Consider the following 18513-nt stretch of genomic DNA (forward strand, 5'->3'; position numbering starts at 1 on the left):
CCTTTCTACGAAATGCCCATTCAGTAATCTTTACAGGTTTTTAGAAAGAAATATGAGATTTATTTTCTATAATTCTTTCACTTCACTTGTTTCTAAACAATCATCCTATTTAGATAAGCTTAAAGAAATTTCTTGAAATAACCTCCTCAGCCCTCTGGCTCTGTTTTATTAGTATTCATTCTTGATTTTGTTGAGCCCTAATTCAAATCTCAAGTGACAGAACATGCTGGAGAGGATGTGGAGAAAGTGGAGCATTCTACCATTGCTGGTGGGAGTGGAAACATGTACAACCACTTTGGAAACCAGTCTAGAGCTTTTTCAGAAAATTAAAAATAGCTCTACCTCAACACCCAGGGATAAAGAAAGAGCAGAGATTGAGGGAATGTCCAACTTAGGCCTGGCTACACCCTGCAAGAGAGCCAACCCCTGACACTATTAAGGACATGCTGCTAGGCTTGCAGATGGGAACGTGGCATAGCTGTCCTCTGAGAGGACCCACCCAAACATTAGGCAGAGGGCAGAGAGCCCTTTGGAAGAGTGGGAGAAAGGACAGAAAAATATGGAGGGAACAGGAGCTCCACAAGAAGACAAGCTGACCCAACTAACCTGGGCCTAGGGATGTTTGTGGAGACTGAAACACCAACCAAGGACCATATATAAAATGGAACTAGGCACCCTATACATATGTACTCAATTGGCATCTTGATCTTCATGTGGGTCCCGTAGGAAGGGGAACAGTGGCTATCTCACTGTTCTTGTATGCTTTTTGATAATTTCTCCCTGGTGGGGCTTCCTTGCCTGGCCACTGTGGTAGAGGATGTGCTCAGTCCTGGAGCAACATGACCTACTGGCATAGGTGAAGGCGTGGGGGCTTCCCTTTCCTGAGGCATAGGAAGGGGTGATACTCAGGAGGAGGGGAGGGTGGGTTCGAGAGGAAAGGAAGGAGGGTGCTAAGATTGGATTGAAAAATGAATAAATAAATTAATTAATAAAAAAGTAATTCAAACATAAAAATAATATGAAGGGCTGTGGATCGCTTCCCCCTTGAAGGCTGTTGGGCACCAGCCCACAAGGGCAGGAAGAGTGGAGGGCTAAGGAGGCCTGATCATGGTGGAATAGCATCAGGCATCAGCAGCAGGGATGCAGATCAACTTCATTCCATATGTGAGGGGAATAAATAAGAAAAGGGAAGCAACCAGGAAGTACTCTGATAGGTGTTCACAGTGTACTTCATTTGCCTTAAACATCACGGTCCTATCACCTGTGCTGGGGCGCAGGACCTAATTGTCATGTAGGCGGAGGAGGACATTCTGCAGGAAGCTGTATCAGAACCTGCTTCTACAATAAGCCAAGCATCTAGATCAGGGACATCCTCTAAATAAGGGGAGGCCAAGACTAGGAAACCCCTCTCAGGGAACAGGATCCTCCATCCTGGGCCAAACTCAAGATAGCTGTCCTGTCATGGAGGCGGCAACCTCTAGCAGCAGGGCTCTCCAACAAAAGACTGTATGTTTACTTTCTCATTTCTGTTGAAAATGTTCTTTAATTTTCTACAGTTGCTTAGAGAAAAAAATCTAGTAACACTTTGGGCAGATCCATCCGTAGATTCGTCACGAAGCAAGTGACTCGTGTTGTCATCCTTTACTGTTACTCAACCAAAGCACCACAGAATAGCTTTTAAAATATGACTTACAAAATATGCCGAAGGCTGATAATGTACATAAGCTAGTGAATGTTGGTGTGATACAGTTAGTTGTTATATTTATGTGAGATGAGTGTAAACTGAAAATTTGGGGTGTTAAACAAACGAACCTTTCGGCTCCATGGATATTGTAGGCAGACTGAGCAAGGTGAAGTCAAAATGATTGATAAAGTCATTGCTTATATATGTATAAAAATGAGACACATAACACAAATAAGGTGTGTTTATTCCATACTTCATTCTGTACCCTAGCACCACAAAGCTCACTGTGAGGACTACGTAGGTACATACTTCATTATCTGTACTGATACCTTGAGGGTTTATTTTTGTTAGGTTGGTTTGCTTTTTTTGGGGGGGTGCCTAAATTCAAGTATATTTTTACAAGTGTTTTAAAGTTAAATGTCAGCATATATCCTGTTCTGTTCATTTCTACTCGAATTGTTGGAGGAGGGTGAGGTGACATTTCGTGAATTATACTCAGGGCCCTGAGAGCACTTCGAATTTCCCGTATTAGGCCCTAACCTGAGATACCATGGCAAGGAGATGATCGTCATGGATTCAGGATCAGTCAATGAAAAATGGGCAGGTTAAAGATAGGCAGTGAAAACAGTTGATTTAAGATGACTTGTGGAGACTGTGATGTTTCACGTTGGATCAGGTTAGCATTTCCATCACTTGTTCTTATGCTAATGACAATGTTTCTTAATTATGTATCAATAATAATCAAAGACCAAAGGTTACTATCTTTGACAACCATTTGCCCTACCTTGAAACATTAAGACGCTCCAATATTCTATTAGGAGAGCACTTGTCTTCATGGTAAATTTATGTTGTATATTTGTCGTGGTGGAGTAGAAGGGTTTCCCATAATTTAGTTTAAAGATATTTAGAAGGGAAACTTTTTCTCTGCTTTTCTTTTTTTCATGCTACCTTTTAAAATCAAAATCAAAGGTTTTCAAAAATTCAAGTCACTATCACTAAAGCTTCCAATTCTTTTCATAATTCCTTCTTGGTAAAATGTATTTCAATGCAACACATAGATGTAATTCTAAAACATTTAAAAAAATAGTACAGCTTTTAAAAGTAAAGTTTAACTTCATTAAAAATAAAATTACCAGATGCCATAGAGAATTCTACACAGCAAAACTATTTAAATTTGAGGCTTACTGTAAAGTATCCGACAGTTAAAACACTCATTACAGCAGAAAAGGACATTCTGAGAAAAAAAAACCATGAACAAATATTATGACCGTGATAGCACGCTACAATAAAATTAGTCCAGGATAGCAGAAGTCAGCCAGTAGAGGAATAGATACAGAAATCCTGGTTCTCGTCTCTTTATTGCTTTAAAAGTTGTGTAATCGTGGGGGAGGGCGTGTTTGGAAACTAGACTATTTCATCTTCATTATTTTTAAATGCAGGCCTGCTGAACCCCTTCACACGTGTACCTATGCTGAGCTGTGGGCATCATGGTTCAAGGACAACCTTCAAGAATCATTTCTCTCCTTCTTCCATGCTGCCTTCAGAAGCCAACTTGCATCGCCCGGTTTGGTAGTAAGCAATGCTTCCTGCTCACTGACCTTATCAGCCCTCACCTATTTCTTTTAAAATGTTGTTTTGTGCAATTACTTAAAGTCATGAGCTCCTTAGTAAATTAGATGTCTCTTTCTAATATTAATACTTGTAATAAAATAATATATGATAGTTTGCTTCTGTGTACAGAGGGAATTTTAAGGGTTTTCAGAACCTTGGCAGATAGAGTACAACCAACATACTGTAGAGATATTAAATAATTTACAAAATTAATTTAATAAAATGCCTAGGACAATAATACTTATGGAAAAAACAATGATGGTCACTCTATTTTCATTTAACAATGCATTTAAGGCAAACATTGAATTACTTTTAAAATAATATGTTGTATTTTCTAATTTCTGAAATAAGATACAATAAAAATTAATATGTACATCAATGATCTAAAGTGATGACAAAACACATTTACAAACTCTCTGTAAATTCCTAGTTGTCTTCCGCTTAGCGTTTCTGGCCTATGAGGACATTGAAGGGAGTATTTGGGCTATTTCTTAAAACAGCTACCCTTCCCCACCATGACACTTAAAATAATTTAATATATTCATTTTCATAAGTAGCTCATATAGATCAAGGTTGTTTTCATTTTTAGCACTACTTTTGATGCATAAGAACATCTATGCGTACTTTTCATCCTAGTCCTCATGCTGTTGCTGAAAAGAAAATGTTATCCACAAAATAATAACTGTCTGTCTGTGATTCATACCTGGAATTAGCTTTGTGTGGAACCATTTCATCATTAAAAAGTTCCCTGTCCAAGTGTACTGTGATAAAGTGTACTGCATATTGTACAACAAGCACATAACATCTTGGTAGCACACAGACTGAGTTTCTTCATCTCTTTTCGTCTGATACCCTGGGCAATGACATAATATCTCTAGGTCTCACTGTCCTCACTCCACAGTTTAAATCAGCAGTTACTGAAGAGTGGCAAGCATGGAGTTGAGGAGCTAGCTCCTGCCTACACAAGGCCCGGAACAGTACAGACCATCAGGGTGGATGCCTCTTCCTTTTATTTACCCCACTGTGGGAGTGTCTTGGCTAGTTGGGGATGAGTGATATGATGTGGACTAAGCTACTGGAAGGAATCATTTTCACCGAGTGGCTCCTGTATATCACAGATAACACATTCATATCTTGAAGGCAACATTCAGTGAGATCCAAACATTGGTTCAAAAAAAAAAAATGTACTGACGCTTTACAAGTCATGCGTAGAGAAAGATTGATCAAGGGAATGATGTGAAAAGGAAGAAACTGTTGTATCTAGATGTAGTTTAATTTTGCAAAAATAAAGAAGTATACCCCATATTTTTTTTTTTAGACAATGAGTGTTCATGGCAATTTAAGAGGAAAAAAAAGTTCCTTTGCACAGAAACTCACATCAACATAAAAAAAAATTCAAAACAGATTGTCTATTGGGAAGAGGCTTTCCTCTGATAACATTTATGGTAATTAGAATTCTCCATTTCATATCTATGAAACATTAGCAGGGTGCTACTTCAAACACAGTTCTAGGACAACTTGGCACACAGAATTGAACCTGTCAATCACCCACAGCACTTCAATTTCTAGCAGACACATTCACTCTGAGTCTCACATATACATACATTAATATTAAAAATGGGCAAGGCTATAAAGCAAAGGTTTGTTCTAAAATTACATTTCTACACAAAAGCAGATTAGGATGTACACATGTATGTGTTTCTGTATGTGTCCAATGTCTTTGCTATGGAAATGGATTTTCTTCTTGGAGTTCCTGATTAACATGCAGCTATGATGGTCAACATCTCAAGAGGCATGTCTCTCAGAAGATTTGCTTATTATGTGCAGGAAGTCTAAGGCATTGGAAGTAGTTGCTCCATAGGACAAGCTTTGCCCTTGCCATGACACACTCTTGAAGTATTAAACAAGTCTTTAGTCTTCTTTGCCAGCCCCATATATAGGGAGGCATTCATAGTACATAGGCATTTGGCTCAAAGGTCAGAAACTTGTCATTGCTGCTGTTTTAATGTTTATGGAATAGCACCATAGGAAATATTTCAGAAACAAATCATTGCCACCCCAATATTGTATTTTTTTCAAACTGAATTTCAAGAAGAGAACAAAAAGAGAAAGAGAGATTTCATGTCTCCCAAACTCTCCTCCTACCTCATCTCATCATTTTTAAATATAGTAACAACATCAGTAACAATAACCATTGCAGTAACACATCAACACATTAACAACAAAGGAAAAGACCATAGCAGCAGCAGCAGTAACTGGAGTAAGAACCGTCCAGCAGTCATTGGGAAAAAGGCTGCACATACATTGGAACTTTGTCATGAAGGTTCATAAGACATGATGGGTTTCTTGGATTTGGTGTGACTATTCAGCACTTTCAAAGACAGAAATGAGTTTACTAAAGAACTGGGTATTATCCAGCAATTAAATATTATACCTGTGGATTAACTGCACTGCAGACACTATAGATATTTCAAACTTCTCAGGATATAGATACAATGAAGTGATCACAAAATTATTTGTGTGAAGAGGTTAAGCTAGCCTGCATTTGAAAATAATAAAGATGAAATATTCCAGTTTCCAAATACATACACATGTGTGCACGCACGCGCGCGCGCGCGCACACACACACACACACACACACAAATGCAGCTCACATACACACGCCTACTTTTAAATGACTAACCATCTTCCAAAGACCACTATTCCACACCACCTTACATGATTTGGTTTACATTGTGTCTGACCTACAAAGTCTAAGCAAACATGATAAGACCCAAAAAGAGAGTCTGTTATGATCTGTTTCATCATTTTATGTCCCAAATCTTGAGAAAGTAGTCAAGAATTCACTCCAGAGAATCACAGGCCCTGAAATGAACTGTCCAAAGTCTGAGGCATCTATTTCAGGCTGGTAATCTTCCTTGAAGCACGTGATAGCCATCCACCACCTTTATTAATCATCAAGCCTGACTTTCAAACATCGTTGCAATACCGCTTAGGTTTTCCGGAATGTTCTCTTTCATTTCAGAGATAGCTCTAATCTTGCCGTTCTCTCTTTTTTCAAACTCATTATATAAAACATTTGTGCTAATATTGTCAATTTTTAAAATGTATTCTTTCCATGTGCACATTGCTTCCCGTTCTTAGAGAGGGTCAACATTAGTTCTCAGCATGCATGGTTTCTGGGTACCTTATACTTTTGTATCTTATATAAAATCCTTTCTTGTTGATAGTGTCATCAGTGTGAAAGTGAATTAAAACTGCATCTCCAATTGAGTAAATCTCTTCTGGTGGCTGAAAAGAAAAAAAAAAGAAAGAAACCACGTGAGCAGTAGAATTAGCCACTGTTTCACGTAACGCACACGCTTTAATAATTCAGGCTATCCAACAAGCTAACAAAGGAGTCCTGTCGGATTTCTTAGACTTAGGGAGAAGATGGCACACTCAAGCGCTCATATTTTGAAGACATTTTTGTTCACTTCTAAATTTCATAATTTTCACTAAGATTTGGTAATTTTTTCAAAACATTAATCCATCTTCGTTTGACTTATATGTAAATAAAAGAGATTACAAAACAGGGGATATTCAGTCATTATTCTGAACTTAGCCATTTGTGGAATCTAAATCTTCCACTTTTCCCTTTTTTAATATTCTACAGCATTCTAAAAAACTTTTTCTACAAGTGTTATTTGGGTAGACTTTTGATATTATTACTATCATCATCATCATCATTATTAGTAAATCCATAATAAGAGTTGAAAAAGAGCCTCAGAATGTTGAAGCTATTGTCATCTCGAGCAAAATATCCATTCAGAATAGTCTGAATTTGAATGCAGTGAGTTCTGGGGAAAATAGAGAAAACCAGATGTGTTTCTCATTCTAGTTTCCCAGGTGGCCTCCCGACTACCTGACTCTGTACTCTATCTGTGCATGGGGACAAGAGACACAGGGTTCTGCATGGCTGGGCCTATGCCAGTGGCTGGCCCTGCTACTCTGACCAGAGGGATTTCTTAAGAAAGGAGTGTGAACTGGATTTTCTTTTCTCTTATACGTTAATTTTGGAGAGAACAACATAGCCATGAACCTGTATTTGGATATATTGTTTTTAGAGTGTTAACCATTTAAATATACACTGCACAATGAAAATTTATAATATGAAAAGCAACAAGAAACCTGAACAGCTAAGTTCATCTACTCACGTAAATTGTAATGTAAACTCATGAGAAATGAAGAAACAGGAAGATGGAAGAGGCATGATTATTTTTTCAAGCCACTGGTAATAAGACAGTATGCCTTTTATTTTTTCAAGAATCTTTCCAATTTGTAAATATTATAAATACAGCCCCTGACTAACATGCTCCTCATTAATTGACTACGAAATCCTGTTGGTGGTGTACTTACCCCAGACCCACAAAATCTGCCAAGACCCACAGCTTTTGAACTGAGACCATCAAATATTTCAACATAATCGTAGCCACAGTCGGCTTCTTCTTCTACTTCAAAAGTCTGGAAGGACAATTCAAGTCGAGAACCTCTTTCTGAAATTAGTAGCCACTCACAGTCCACTTGTCCTGGGTAGTTATTATCACCAAACTGAGCGTGGGAGTACAGGTCTCTGGCTTTGGGCTCTGCTTTCAGTCGACCACCGCACTCTGCCCAGGGAAAGGAAGAGGAACAGAATAAGCTTGGTTAACCTCCATGGTGCAGCCTCCATTTCGGCGGCCTCCCTCCAGCCTCTGGCGGCTGCTTCCACATCCAGCAGTAACCATGTTTTTGTGACTGGAGAGTCAGACAGTGTCACGTGTACGGGCAGAAGTGGCACACACAGCCAGTCTGGCTTACGAACTCAGATTCAACATCGAACTAGCTATGAGACTTTGGACAATCAAGGTCATGTCTCGGATGCTTATTTCCCCAAAGGCAAAATACATGTGATAATAGCACCAGTGTTCATAAGTTTTCAAAATATGGTCACGCAAGTCCAGTGAAAGAGTACTTATCACATAGTAATGTTCAACAGAATTATGAGAGATACATCTAGTACTGTTTTTTACATTCAAATCATTCTTTTTGTGAAGAAAACTTAGAACTTAGTGACCAATGGAATAAAAATAACCTGAAAAAAATAGCAAACCATATAAAATTCATATGTTTTTGTTACAAAGAACCAAAGAACTGAATATATACAATAACATTATTATATGTATGCAATAAGATTATTTAAGTGTACTAATATTATCTCAAATGACCAGCAAAAGAATACAGAAATCATCACAGAATCTGTCCAGTTATAATTGGCATATTTGCTATAATGAAATTTTAGCTACACTTTGTTTTAAAGAAATACAAATCAGTTCTGTATACTGCCATCATCATCCATGAAAAACACATCAAAGTGATAAGAGGTATGAGGATAAAATTTCATAGCTTGTCTAATTTAAAGAAAGGGGTGTTACTCCAAACTTTTTAGTAGTTCACTATGGTCAGAGCCCCATAATTTATTATAGCAGATATTAAATAGATGCATCAGGAAGCTAAAAATGACCTACCAACATATATGCCTGTAAGCACGGAGATAAAGAACAAGATGTGATAATGTTGGAGGAAAGTAGGCTGTTTGCCATCACCTGCGACATTTTCTAGCATCTGGACAAACTATGAAGTTCAAAGCTAAGACCAGGGTCCTAAGACTTGGCAAGCCACACCACTGGGTATGAAGACGCATTCATAACAATGTCACCATTGGTCATAAGATAAGTCATAGTGAGGATGGACTGAGGAGAAGTGCTTAGGAGAATTCTTCAGATTTGTGTATGTTAAACCACACTGGGCTAGGGGGAATTTTATTTTATTTTTTATTCATGTTGTTTGTATGTGTGAAGATGCATGTGTACACACACTGGGAGTCAGAGGTAGACACTGAGTGTTTTTCTCAATTCTCTATCTTATTTTCTTGACACAGTGTTTTTCACTAAGTCAAGATCTCACCAATTGGGCTGATTTGGCCAGAATATCTGGCCAGCAAATCCAAGTGTGTTGTGTCTCCCCAGTATCTAATTAGGGAGCTGTGTAGCACAATGCCTGCTATCTAACCTGAATTCTGAGGATCTCAGCTCAGGCTCTCGTGCTTTGGAGGTAAGCAATGTACTGCCTGAGCCATCTCCCCAGCAGTCTCCTTGGTAATGATTTTAGATTAATGTTTCTGAATCTGATGGAAGAAGGCTGTATCCGAATGTGGGGTGTCAGTCCTTAGGCAGCTATTCGTTCAGAGATCTTCTATCCCCAAAAACGTCTTCCTCATAGAGTTAGCTAGTAGATGCTATTGTCTTGCAGGCATTTACATGTCAAATAATGATCAATGATACTATCCCTAAAGACTGGAAATCCCATCAGATTTGGGTTTGTATTACTCTAGGATCTCATGGAAGCCAAACACCTGGCTTCCTTCCCCACAGTAGCTCTTTCTTATACAACTCTCAGGAAATATTCTCTTCCACATCCCCCAAACCTTCAAAGTCAGATTTTGTACAGCCAAATCGAGGCTCTGTCTTGCTCTGTACAGAAATTCTACTCTATGTGATTTTTATTTCTTAAGTATTTATTTATTTTTACTTTACTTTTATATTTTCTCTGGTGGCTAAAGTTTGAACGAAGGGCGTTGCACGCAAGGCTTGTAGCCTACCTCTGAGCTACATTCCAGATTCCATAGTTTCATCTTAAAATGGAGATCACACACAGTGCTTATGTGAGAAAGTTCCTTTGGAAAATGGATGATAAACCCATACATAAAATTATATGGTGCAAGACTCATAGCTAAGAGATGTCTTAAATGGTTTATTTACACTATGATAGTACATGAAAACATTCAGGAGTTTTATTGAAAGCTACAAAAAAGTAGAATATCATGTTAAAAGTATTAATTTTCTATCAGAAAGCAAACATATATTGGAGACATGTAAAACATTATGTGGAAAAGCTATATGATTTGTGGCTACAAATGTCTCAGTAGTTAAAAGCACTGGCTGCTCTTGTTGAAAGCCTAGATTCAATTTCCACCATCTACAAGAAGGTTTGCAAACTTCTGTAACTCCAACTCTAGGGCATCTAATGCCTTCTTAGGCCTTGCACAGGCACTAGGCATGCATGTGGTACAAACACATACATACATGCAAAAAAAATCCGTATACACAAAATAAAAACAAATGAATCTTAAAAATATATATCTGATTGCAAGGTAAAACTATGTGAACCAGTGAACTGAAGTTTCTGATTTTAAGAAATACCAGTTCTTAAATTTTGATATATTGATAAATTGATATTGTTTCCAGGTTTAAAAGTTGTCAACACTTTAGCTACCATGACTCCACAGGTCATGAAGAAGTGGGGCAGTGGTGGCAGGAGGCATGGGGCGTGTGTGTTTGGATTGCCTACTTTGGAGATAGTCCCCTGTCATCCACAGGTCGGAACGGTAGATAAGGTGGAAGTGAAATAGTAACACAAAATGTGGAAAGGCATAACAGAGTTCTTAACACATGTTTTTAGTAAGTCATTGGGTTTTAGTTTTGAGAACAGTGTAAAATACTACAAAAATGACTCTTGTTCACCAGGTTTATTCATTCCTTAGTGCTCAGAGGTCTCTGCTCATACTAATAAATATAAAAATTATGCTCTTATCATTAAAAAAACATAGAGGAAATTCACACCACCAGTGGATAGCTTTAAGATAAACATTGGGGATATTACATATGCCAGCGGTATAAAACTTATATGCCTTGAAAGAAACCCTACATTATAAAATAATATATATCATGAGGCAATTCATTACTGTTTGTCTTTTTCTCAAACTCAAATCAACATAATATTTGACAATTTCTTGGAGAAGGTAATTCATATAGTCAAAATATTGTCAATAAATATCTGTAATACTTTATCAAGCTAAAATATATAAAACAAATCTTGAGTATGTCAGTAATAGTACTTTTAAATCAAGAGTTTAGCAGTGCTTTAGAAGGTTCCAATGCCTCATCAACACTTCCGAGAAATTGAAAATGGGCTTGGTAAGAGATACTATGTGGTAGATTTCATTTTAATTTGCAAAGACGTATTTGTTTGTGTCTTGGTAAATATTAAATTCCAGAAGACATCTTGTAATTTGACCTATAAGTGTTTTTAGTGGTCCATTCTAGACAGTTGAGCTCCACGTAAATAACTTTCTCTGAAAATGGCATGATAACATATTATTGGAGTATCAAATGTCACTAGAAAACCATAAAATGCTTGATACTAGGAAAAAATCATTTAAAAAGGCAAAGTCATTGTTCAAATCAATTATTTCTCCACTGTTCTTCATTGGAGACACCTCATAGAATGCACATTTTTTCCTGCAAATTTTATTTCTTTCAACTACCTGATTCAAACAAAGTGAATTTGACTCTGAACCAACTGTCAGAGGAAAATTAAGTTCTTTTCCCAATCAACAAAGTCCAAATCCGTGTCATGGATAGCATCACCTTGTAAAACGAAACAGAGTACATTTACACTATGGAATACTACTCAGCTATTAAAAACAAAGAAATTCTGGAATATGAGGGAAAATGGATGGAACTAGAAATGATCATACTGAGTGAGTTAATCCAGACTCAGAAAGACTCACATGGTATATAAGCACTTATAATTGAACACTAGCCCAAAAGGCATGTCCCATGAAACTCTTATCAGGAGACTGGGATAGATGCAGGGACCTCCTACTGGGACTCTAGGTGAGAGAAGTATGGGAGAATGGGGAAAGAGCAGGATTCAAAGGGTCATAGAAGCCTACAAGAAGAGTATCATGACGTGTGGATCAGGGCCCAGGGGCGTCTGCTCAAACTACTGTACCAAGCAAGGACAATACATGCAGTAAATATTGAACCTCTATTCAGATCTAGCCAAAGGACAGGACATTTTCCACAGTCATGTGGAGAGCAGGGACTGACTCTGACATGAACTCTGGTGCCCCATATTTGACCACTTCCCCTTGGTGGGGAGGCCTGGTAGCACTCAGAGAAAGAATAGGAAGGCAACCAAGATGAGACTTGATAGGCTGTGTCATATGGTGGGGGAAGAGGCACCCCTCAGTCTTAGACCTAGGGGAGAGAAATAGGGTGAAAGAGGGAGGGAGGGAGGAATGGGAGGATACAAGTAAGGTGATAACAACTGAGATGTAATCTGAATAAATTAATAAAAATAAATACACAGATATATTTTTTAAAAAACAAAAGAAAATGAAAAACAAACAAAAACAATTATATTATAAACACATCGCAATTAGCTGTTTAAAACACTTTTGGAGACAAAATTAACAAAATAAATTTACTTAGTCAAATTAAAATTTATAGTTGAGGCCACAAACCTATTGCATTTGTTTTGGAAGAAGGTAAGTAATATAACAATGTGATGAAATTAGCAGATGTGATCACAGCTTGGGTTTCAATTTCACTTACACTGTGAGCTCTTAACTTATGGGAATTTCCATTGTCATTTTCACATAAATCCCTGGCTTGTTTTCCCCCCAAGGAATACTGATATATCACACACACTGTCTGAGTAAATGGCAAGTTATGGAACAAACTGAACTCAATAGAAAGACCTTTATTCAAGGAGACGTGCCCAGCAGGGGGAGCCCAGATTACTCTATGTAAAGTGCTGTTCTGCATCAGCACAGAAGAATTCTATCCAAAAAGCTCCGAGATCATTCATTATCTGAAGGCTAAAGTTTATAAATATCAGGAGAGTCAAACCTGCACATGATAGCAGACATATTGATTAGAATAAATGTGCAGAAGCCGAGATGCTAAGGACAATTGTCACTAGTATTGTGGTATTTTGGTTGACATTTAAGTTCTAGCTTCAGATTCCTCATATTTGAAGTGACAGAGGCAAATGAATAATACCCGAAGGCCATTTTTGCTCTAACATTTTGAGTGAGGTTGGTCACCAGAATGTTTGAATAGATGTGAGCTGAACAGAGAAAATCAAGCATGCCTACCATTGCATTATTTGTAACACAAGATTATTCAGACTTTACTTATTCAAATACTGATGACACAGTTTCCATATATTTCTGTCCTAACTCTAGGCTTTTAAAGTGATAAAATATCCCATAATGTAACATAATAGCTTTGGAGGTGGTCAAAATTGGAGTAAATTCCTGATTAGATACTGTGTTATAAACCTTTGCAACTTAATTAATCATCTACAAATTCAGTTTCTTCCTCCACACAGTGAAGACTACTTTGCTGGTCTCAGATAGACTGAGAGAATCAACACAAACTGCATACAGAATAAACAAGCTGCAAATAGAGTATAAGGGTAGAAGTCACAAAATACACTACAAGTGCCATAGGGTTTTACAGCTGTCAGTAACTTCAAAACCGTTATCAGTGGTGTGTGTGTGTGTGTGTGTGTGTGTGTGTGTGTGTGTGTGTGTGTGGTGTGTACTTAAAATGCAAAAACTTTGTACCATCAGAAAATTCAAAAGAGGAAACGGCCACCAATTTTTCTATACCTTGAATAGTTGGCAAATTAACAGGAATATGCTCAAAATAGAAAATGAATGCAAAAATTAATAAGAAATGTCCACAGTTGGAATGTTAAAAACCATAATATTCATAACATTTGTGAAGAAGATTAACTAGTATAAAGAGTTAAATAATTAATGATGCATAACATACCACTATTTTAACAACTACCAGTTTATCACAGAGTTGGGCGTTAATCAATTGTGCAGGAAAAATAAAAAGAAGTGAAAATATTGTTCAGTGGAGAATACAGATTTCTAGAATAAAGTTAAAGAAAACTGAAACTATTACAAAGAAAACGTGGCAAATATTGCATTAAATTATTTCATGAATGAATGTGCATCATTGACCTGTACAGTCTCATCCCTTCATTCCTCGGAATGGCCACAAGGGGGAGCTCTAAGCTCAATGACTTTTACAAACAGCTGTGATTTCACCCCCCCCCACACACACACCGCCCCCGCCGAAATCTTAAAAGAAAAGGAATAGTCCTCAGATTACTTTATGAAGTATACTTAAATTGGTCCCAGAGTATAAATAATTTCGTCTTACATTTTTACCTCTACCTTTATACTGTTGTAAAGTAAAAATGTCCCTATATAGCTAAAAATCTCTAAACACTAGAGATCAGGATTAGGAAAAAAATTATATTGCATACAAAATGCAAATTATGACAGTCTGTTGAACAATGAAATAAATCCCAAATCCGCTTTAAATACATGTATTAAAACAAAATATAGACAAACCAAATATTTTAGTAAATGAAATATTTTTATAACAAGGTAGACTTTCCTATCTGTGAAAGCTAACACTTCAGTGAAACTGCAAAGATTAGTTATAAAATTAATTCTACAAACTGGTAGAAATGTTTCTACTTCCACATTTTACACTGATAAGAGATCAAACTAAAATTTATTATGATTTTTATTATTGTTTGTTGCTTTAAATTTCTTCCATAAACTTTCAACTTCAGGCAAAAGCATTAAGGCAGACCCTGAGCAGTTTCCCAAATATTCCACACAACACATTGTGGTGAGCTTTTGCCAGCTCTCGTGTTTACTTTTGCTTGGCAACCAGACAACAATATAGAATCTCCTGAAAGGGAATCTCAGGGAGGAATTATCTACATCAGTTTGACCCCGGTCCTGTCTGTGGGTGGTTTCTTTATTACTTTCATTGATAAGGGGAAACACAGCTCCATGTGGCTGTACCACTTTCTAGACAGCAGATCTTTGCCTGCCCAAGGACAGGGAGGAGGCTGTAAATAAATATGCATGCACGCATGTCTTCTCTGTGTTCTTGAGTGGAAATGAAACTAGCAACTTGAAGTCCTTGGCCTGACTTCCCAGTTGTGACGGACTACAACATGGAATTGTGAGCCAATTTCCTTTCTCCCAAAAGTTACTTTTTGTCAAGGCATTTCATCACCACACAACAGAAATGAAACGAGGACATCAGCTAAGGTCATATAATTTTGGGTAATTTTATTAATAAGCTACGACTACTTTCGCAAATCAAGAAAGAGAGTTATAAAAGAAAGCATAGCACCATACATTTGTGTGTATGTGTGTGTGTGTTTGTGTTAATGAAAGTCCTATTTTGTAACATATTTTGTAGAACATATTTGTAGAAGGTAATTTGCATACCTGTGGAATGTGTGGCTTGAAAGCCTTTCCTCTGAACAGAGGCATCAGAAATAAACCGAATAAACATTTGATTCCCAGTAGCCATCAGAGGATCTGGTATCTTGCTGCCACATAATCGGCCAAGGATTGGTGACTTGTCTGTCTCTCCATCAAAAACTTCCAAGTGATCATATGCACATTCTTGGTGTTGCTCAACCTCAAACTCATTGAAAGCCTATTAAAAAAGAAGAAGGAAACTTTGATTCTAGCAATGAATCATTCAAAATATTTTTCTACTTATGAGTAATAATATAAATGTATATGCCAAAAAAAGGATAAATCTTTTTTTAAAAGTATTCTTTAAGGAACAAATTAACTATCAAATAAATTACGTCCATGGCAAACACAGGAATTGATCCAAAGAGCACACCATTGAAGAGTTGTGACAGTCACACGCTGTTATCTCCTGTAAAACCGTAAGGATGGACACAAGGTGTCAGTGTAATTGTTATGCTGTCCTGGGATCTGGGTTCCTACCAGGGCTGTGTCACAGGTTTGACCCCAGAGAGATCAAACTGGGAAGGGGTGGAGATTATAGAAGGAATGTTTCTATGGGAATCTTTTAGGGCATTAGGGGCATGACAGTTCCTTCTCACCTGCTCTTCCCAGCCATGGGGCAAAGAGTATTCCCTTGAATCTTGAACTCCTACCATGAAGTTCTCTGTCACAAGCCCAGTAATACAGCCAGGGGCTCCCAGCTCAGTAACTATGGGCCAAGGTAACATTTGTTCTTTTTTTTTTTTTTTTCTTTTTTCTTTTTTTGGTTTTTCGAGACAGGGTTTCTCTGTATATCCTCGGCTTGGCTGTCCTGGACTCACTTTGTAGACCAGGCTGGCCTCGAACTCACAGCGATCCGCCTGCCTCTGCCTCCCGAGTGCTGGGATTAAAGGCGTGCGCCACCACACCCGGCTGGTAACATTTGTTCTTGATAAGTTCATTGTTCCAGGCATTTTGTTAAAAAATAGAAAGCTGCCTCACATGATTGGAAATTGCAAAACAGAGCGCTACAACATATGCAACTACTGTAACTGTCTTTTATTTATGAACTTATGAAAAAAATCTTGCAAATAGGATTAAAAATCACAGTCCCCCAAAAAACAAAACAGTAAACAAAAACCCTATAGAAGTTTGAATAGGCATTCAGAATAGAGTCTGTACAGATTCACATTAAGTCTTAGCAAAGCAAAAAACCTCCATGGCAGAATTAGAATTAGAAAAACATTTACCCTTACATCATCTTAAATAATTCATGTCTGCTGCCTGCGTTCAGAACTTCTGCATGCCCGTTTCATCATGACATATCTTTCCCCACATATACATTTGTTTATATAAACACATGTTATTGGCTAGATTCCAAATATAAGAGAGCATATTTTTTCTTACTTTCTGAGATTGTGTGACACAGCTTAGTATGACACATGCCAAGACTGTCCCCTTTTCTTACCAAGTTTTAAAATTAATTTTCCTTTACAGCTGAGTACTAATCATATATATAATATAATATAATATATATATATACACACACACACATACACCAAAATATCATTGTTCTAATCACTGTGAGTCAACAGCAATGATCACTTCGTGTAGTCAAAGCACTAGAAAACACAAAAGTAAGGCTGGCTATAGCACAAAGAATCTCTCTAGATATCAGAATTGCATAGGGAAAAGCAGTGAACAAGGAATCAGTAGCAGAAATTATTTATCCTGCAGTGCAGCAAGCAAAGCAGGCAGTCACTGAAAGGGGTCATGCTATAAATTAAGTTAATCAATCTCTATAATCCAGGGCGTGAGTACAGTGTAGTAGACATGGAGTACGGGATGCAGAAGAGCCTCCGTTTGGTATCTACATGGTTGATTGCATCTGTCAACTAATGCGCCTAACTAACCACCATCCTCATCTCACCCTGAAAACTTTGTTGATGTAGCCAACCAAACTCTCTGGTTTCATGCCTCTCCTGAGACATTATTCAATCAGCCTGTTACGACTGGGCACATATCCACATTCTTAGTATCAGCATGGAACTGGTAAGAAACCACTAAGTGAAAAATTGGCTCAACTCTGGCCAGATTCTTTATTAAGTAGGAAACCAAGCATCTGAAGAGCCATGTCACTGCAAGACAATAAAACATTATTGTTTTGGGTAAATCAGAATCTGAAAACCATTCCAGGTTGTATGGGTCACTTTTATGTCAATGCGACATAAAGCTAGAATAATTTTGGAAGGGGGACTCCCAATTGGGGAAATGCGTGCATGTGACTTCACTGTAGACAATTCTGTAGGGCATTTTCGGGACTGGCGGTTGATGTAGGGGAGTCCTGCTCAATGTGGGTGGTGCCACCCCTGGGCAGGTGCTATAAGGAAGCAGCCCGAGCAAGCCATGAGGAGTAAGCCAGAAGGCAATGTTAGTCCCTCTGTTTCAGTTCCTGACTCCAGGCTCCTGCCCTGCTTCCCCTCAGTGATAGAGTATGACCTGGGACTTGTCAGATGTAATGTCCATTTTCCTCCCCAAGCTCATTAGATTGGTATGTTATCACAGCAACAAAACCTTCAACATGTCAAGTAGTCATCATTTCTGGTTTTGAGTTACACTTACTCTTCTATAAACAGAAGAAACACGGGAATCTCCCATGTAGGAAAAAAAAAACATTTTAAGAAGGACCGGGGTAATGCTTTCTTGAAATTGGTGGACAAATGGATGGAACTAGAAATGATCATACTGAGTGAGTTAACCCAGAAGCAGAAAGACTCACATGGCATATACTCACTTATAACTGGGCACTAGCCCAAAAGACAGGTCCCATGAAAGTCTTCACTTACCAGGAGATTGGGATAGAAGTGAGGACATCCTATTGGGGTTGTAGGTAAGAAAAATGTAGGAGAATGGGGAAATAGAAGGATCCAAATGGTCCTAGAAACCTACAAAAAGAACATTGTGTTGGGTGGATCAGGGCCCAGGGGTATCTGCTCAAACT

At 37.9% G+C, this 18513-nt stretch overlaps 1 protein-coding gene across 1 annotated transcript in view; it reads right to left on the reverse strand.

Annotated features, from left to right (window-relative positions):
• Nucleotides 1-1534: 1534 nt before the first annotated feature.
• Nucleotides 1535-18513, reverse strand: part of TLL1 (tolloid like 1) — a 205638-nt gene continuing 188659 nt past the window's right edge. The window contains exons 19-21 of the mRNA XM_084758020.1: nt 15498-15711; nt 7694-7944; nt 1535-6586 (exon numbers count right to left, since the gene is read on the reverse strand). Of these exons, the coding sequence (XP_084614146.1) occupies nt 6452-6586; nt 7694-7944; nt 15498-15711 (600 nt within the window). The 3' untranslated portion in view covers nt 1535-6451. The remainder of the gene's footprint in view (nt 6587-7693; nt 7945-15497; nt 15712-18513) is intronic.

Source organism: Acomys minous (assembly GCF_964271855.1).
Source record: "Acomys minous genome assembly, chromosome: 15".
Classification (NCBI taxonomy): domain Eukaryota; kingdom Metazoa; phylum Chordata; class Mammalia; order Rodentia; family Muridae; genus Acomys; species Acomys minous.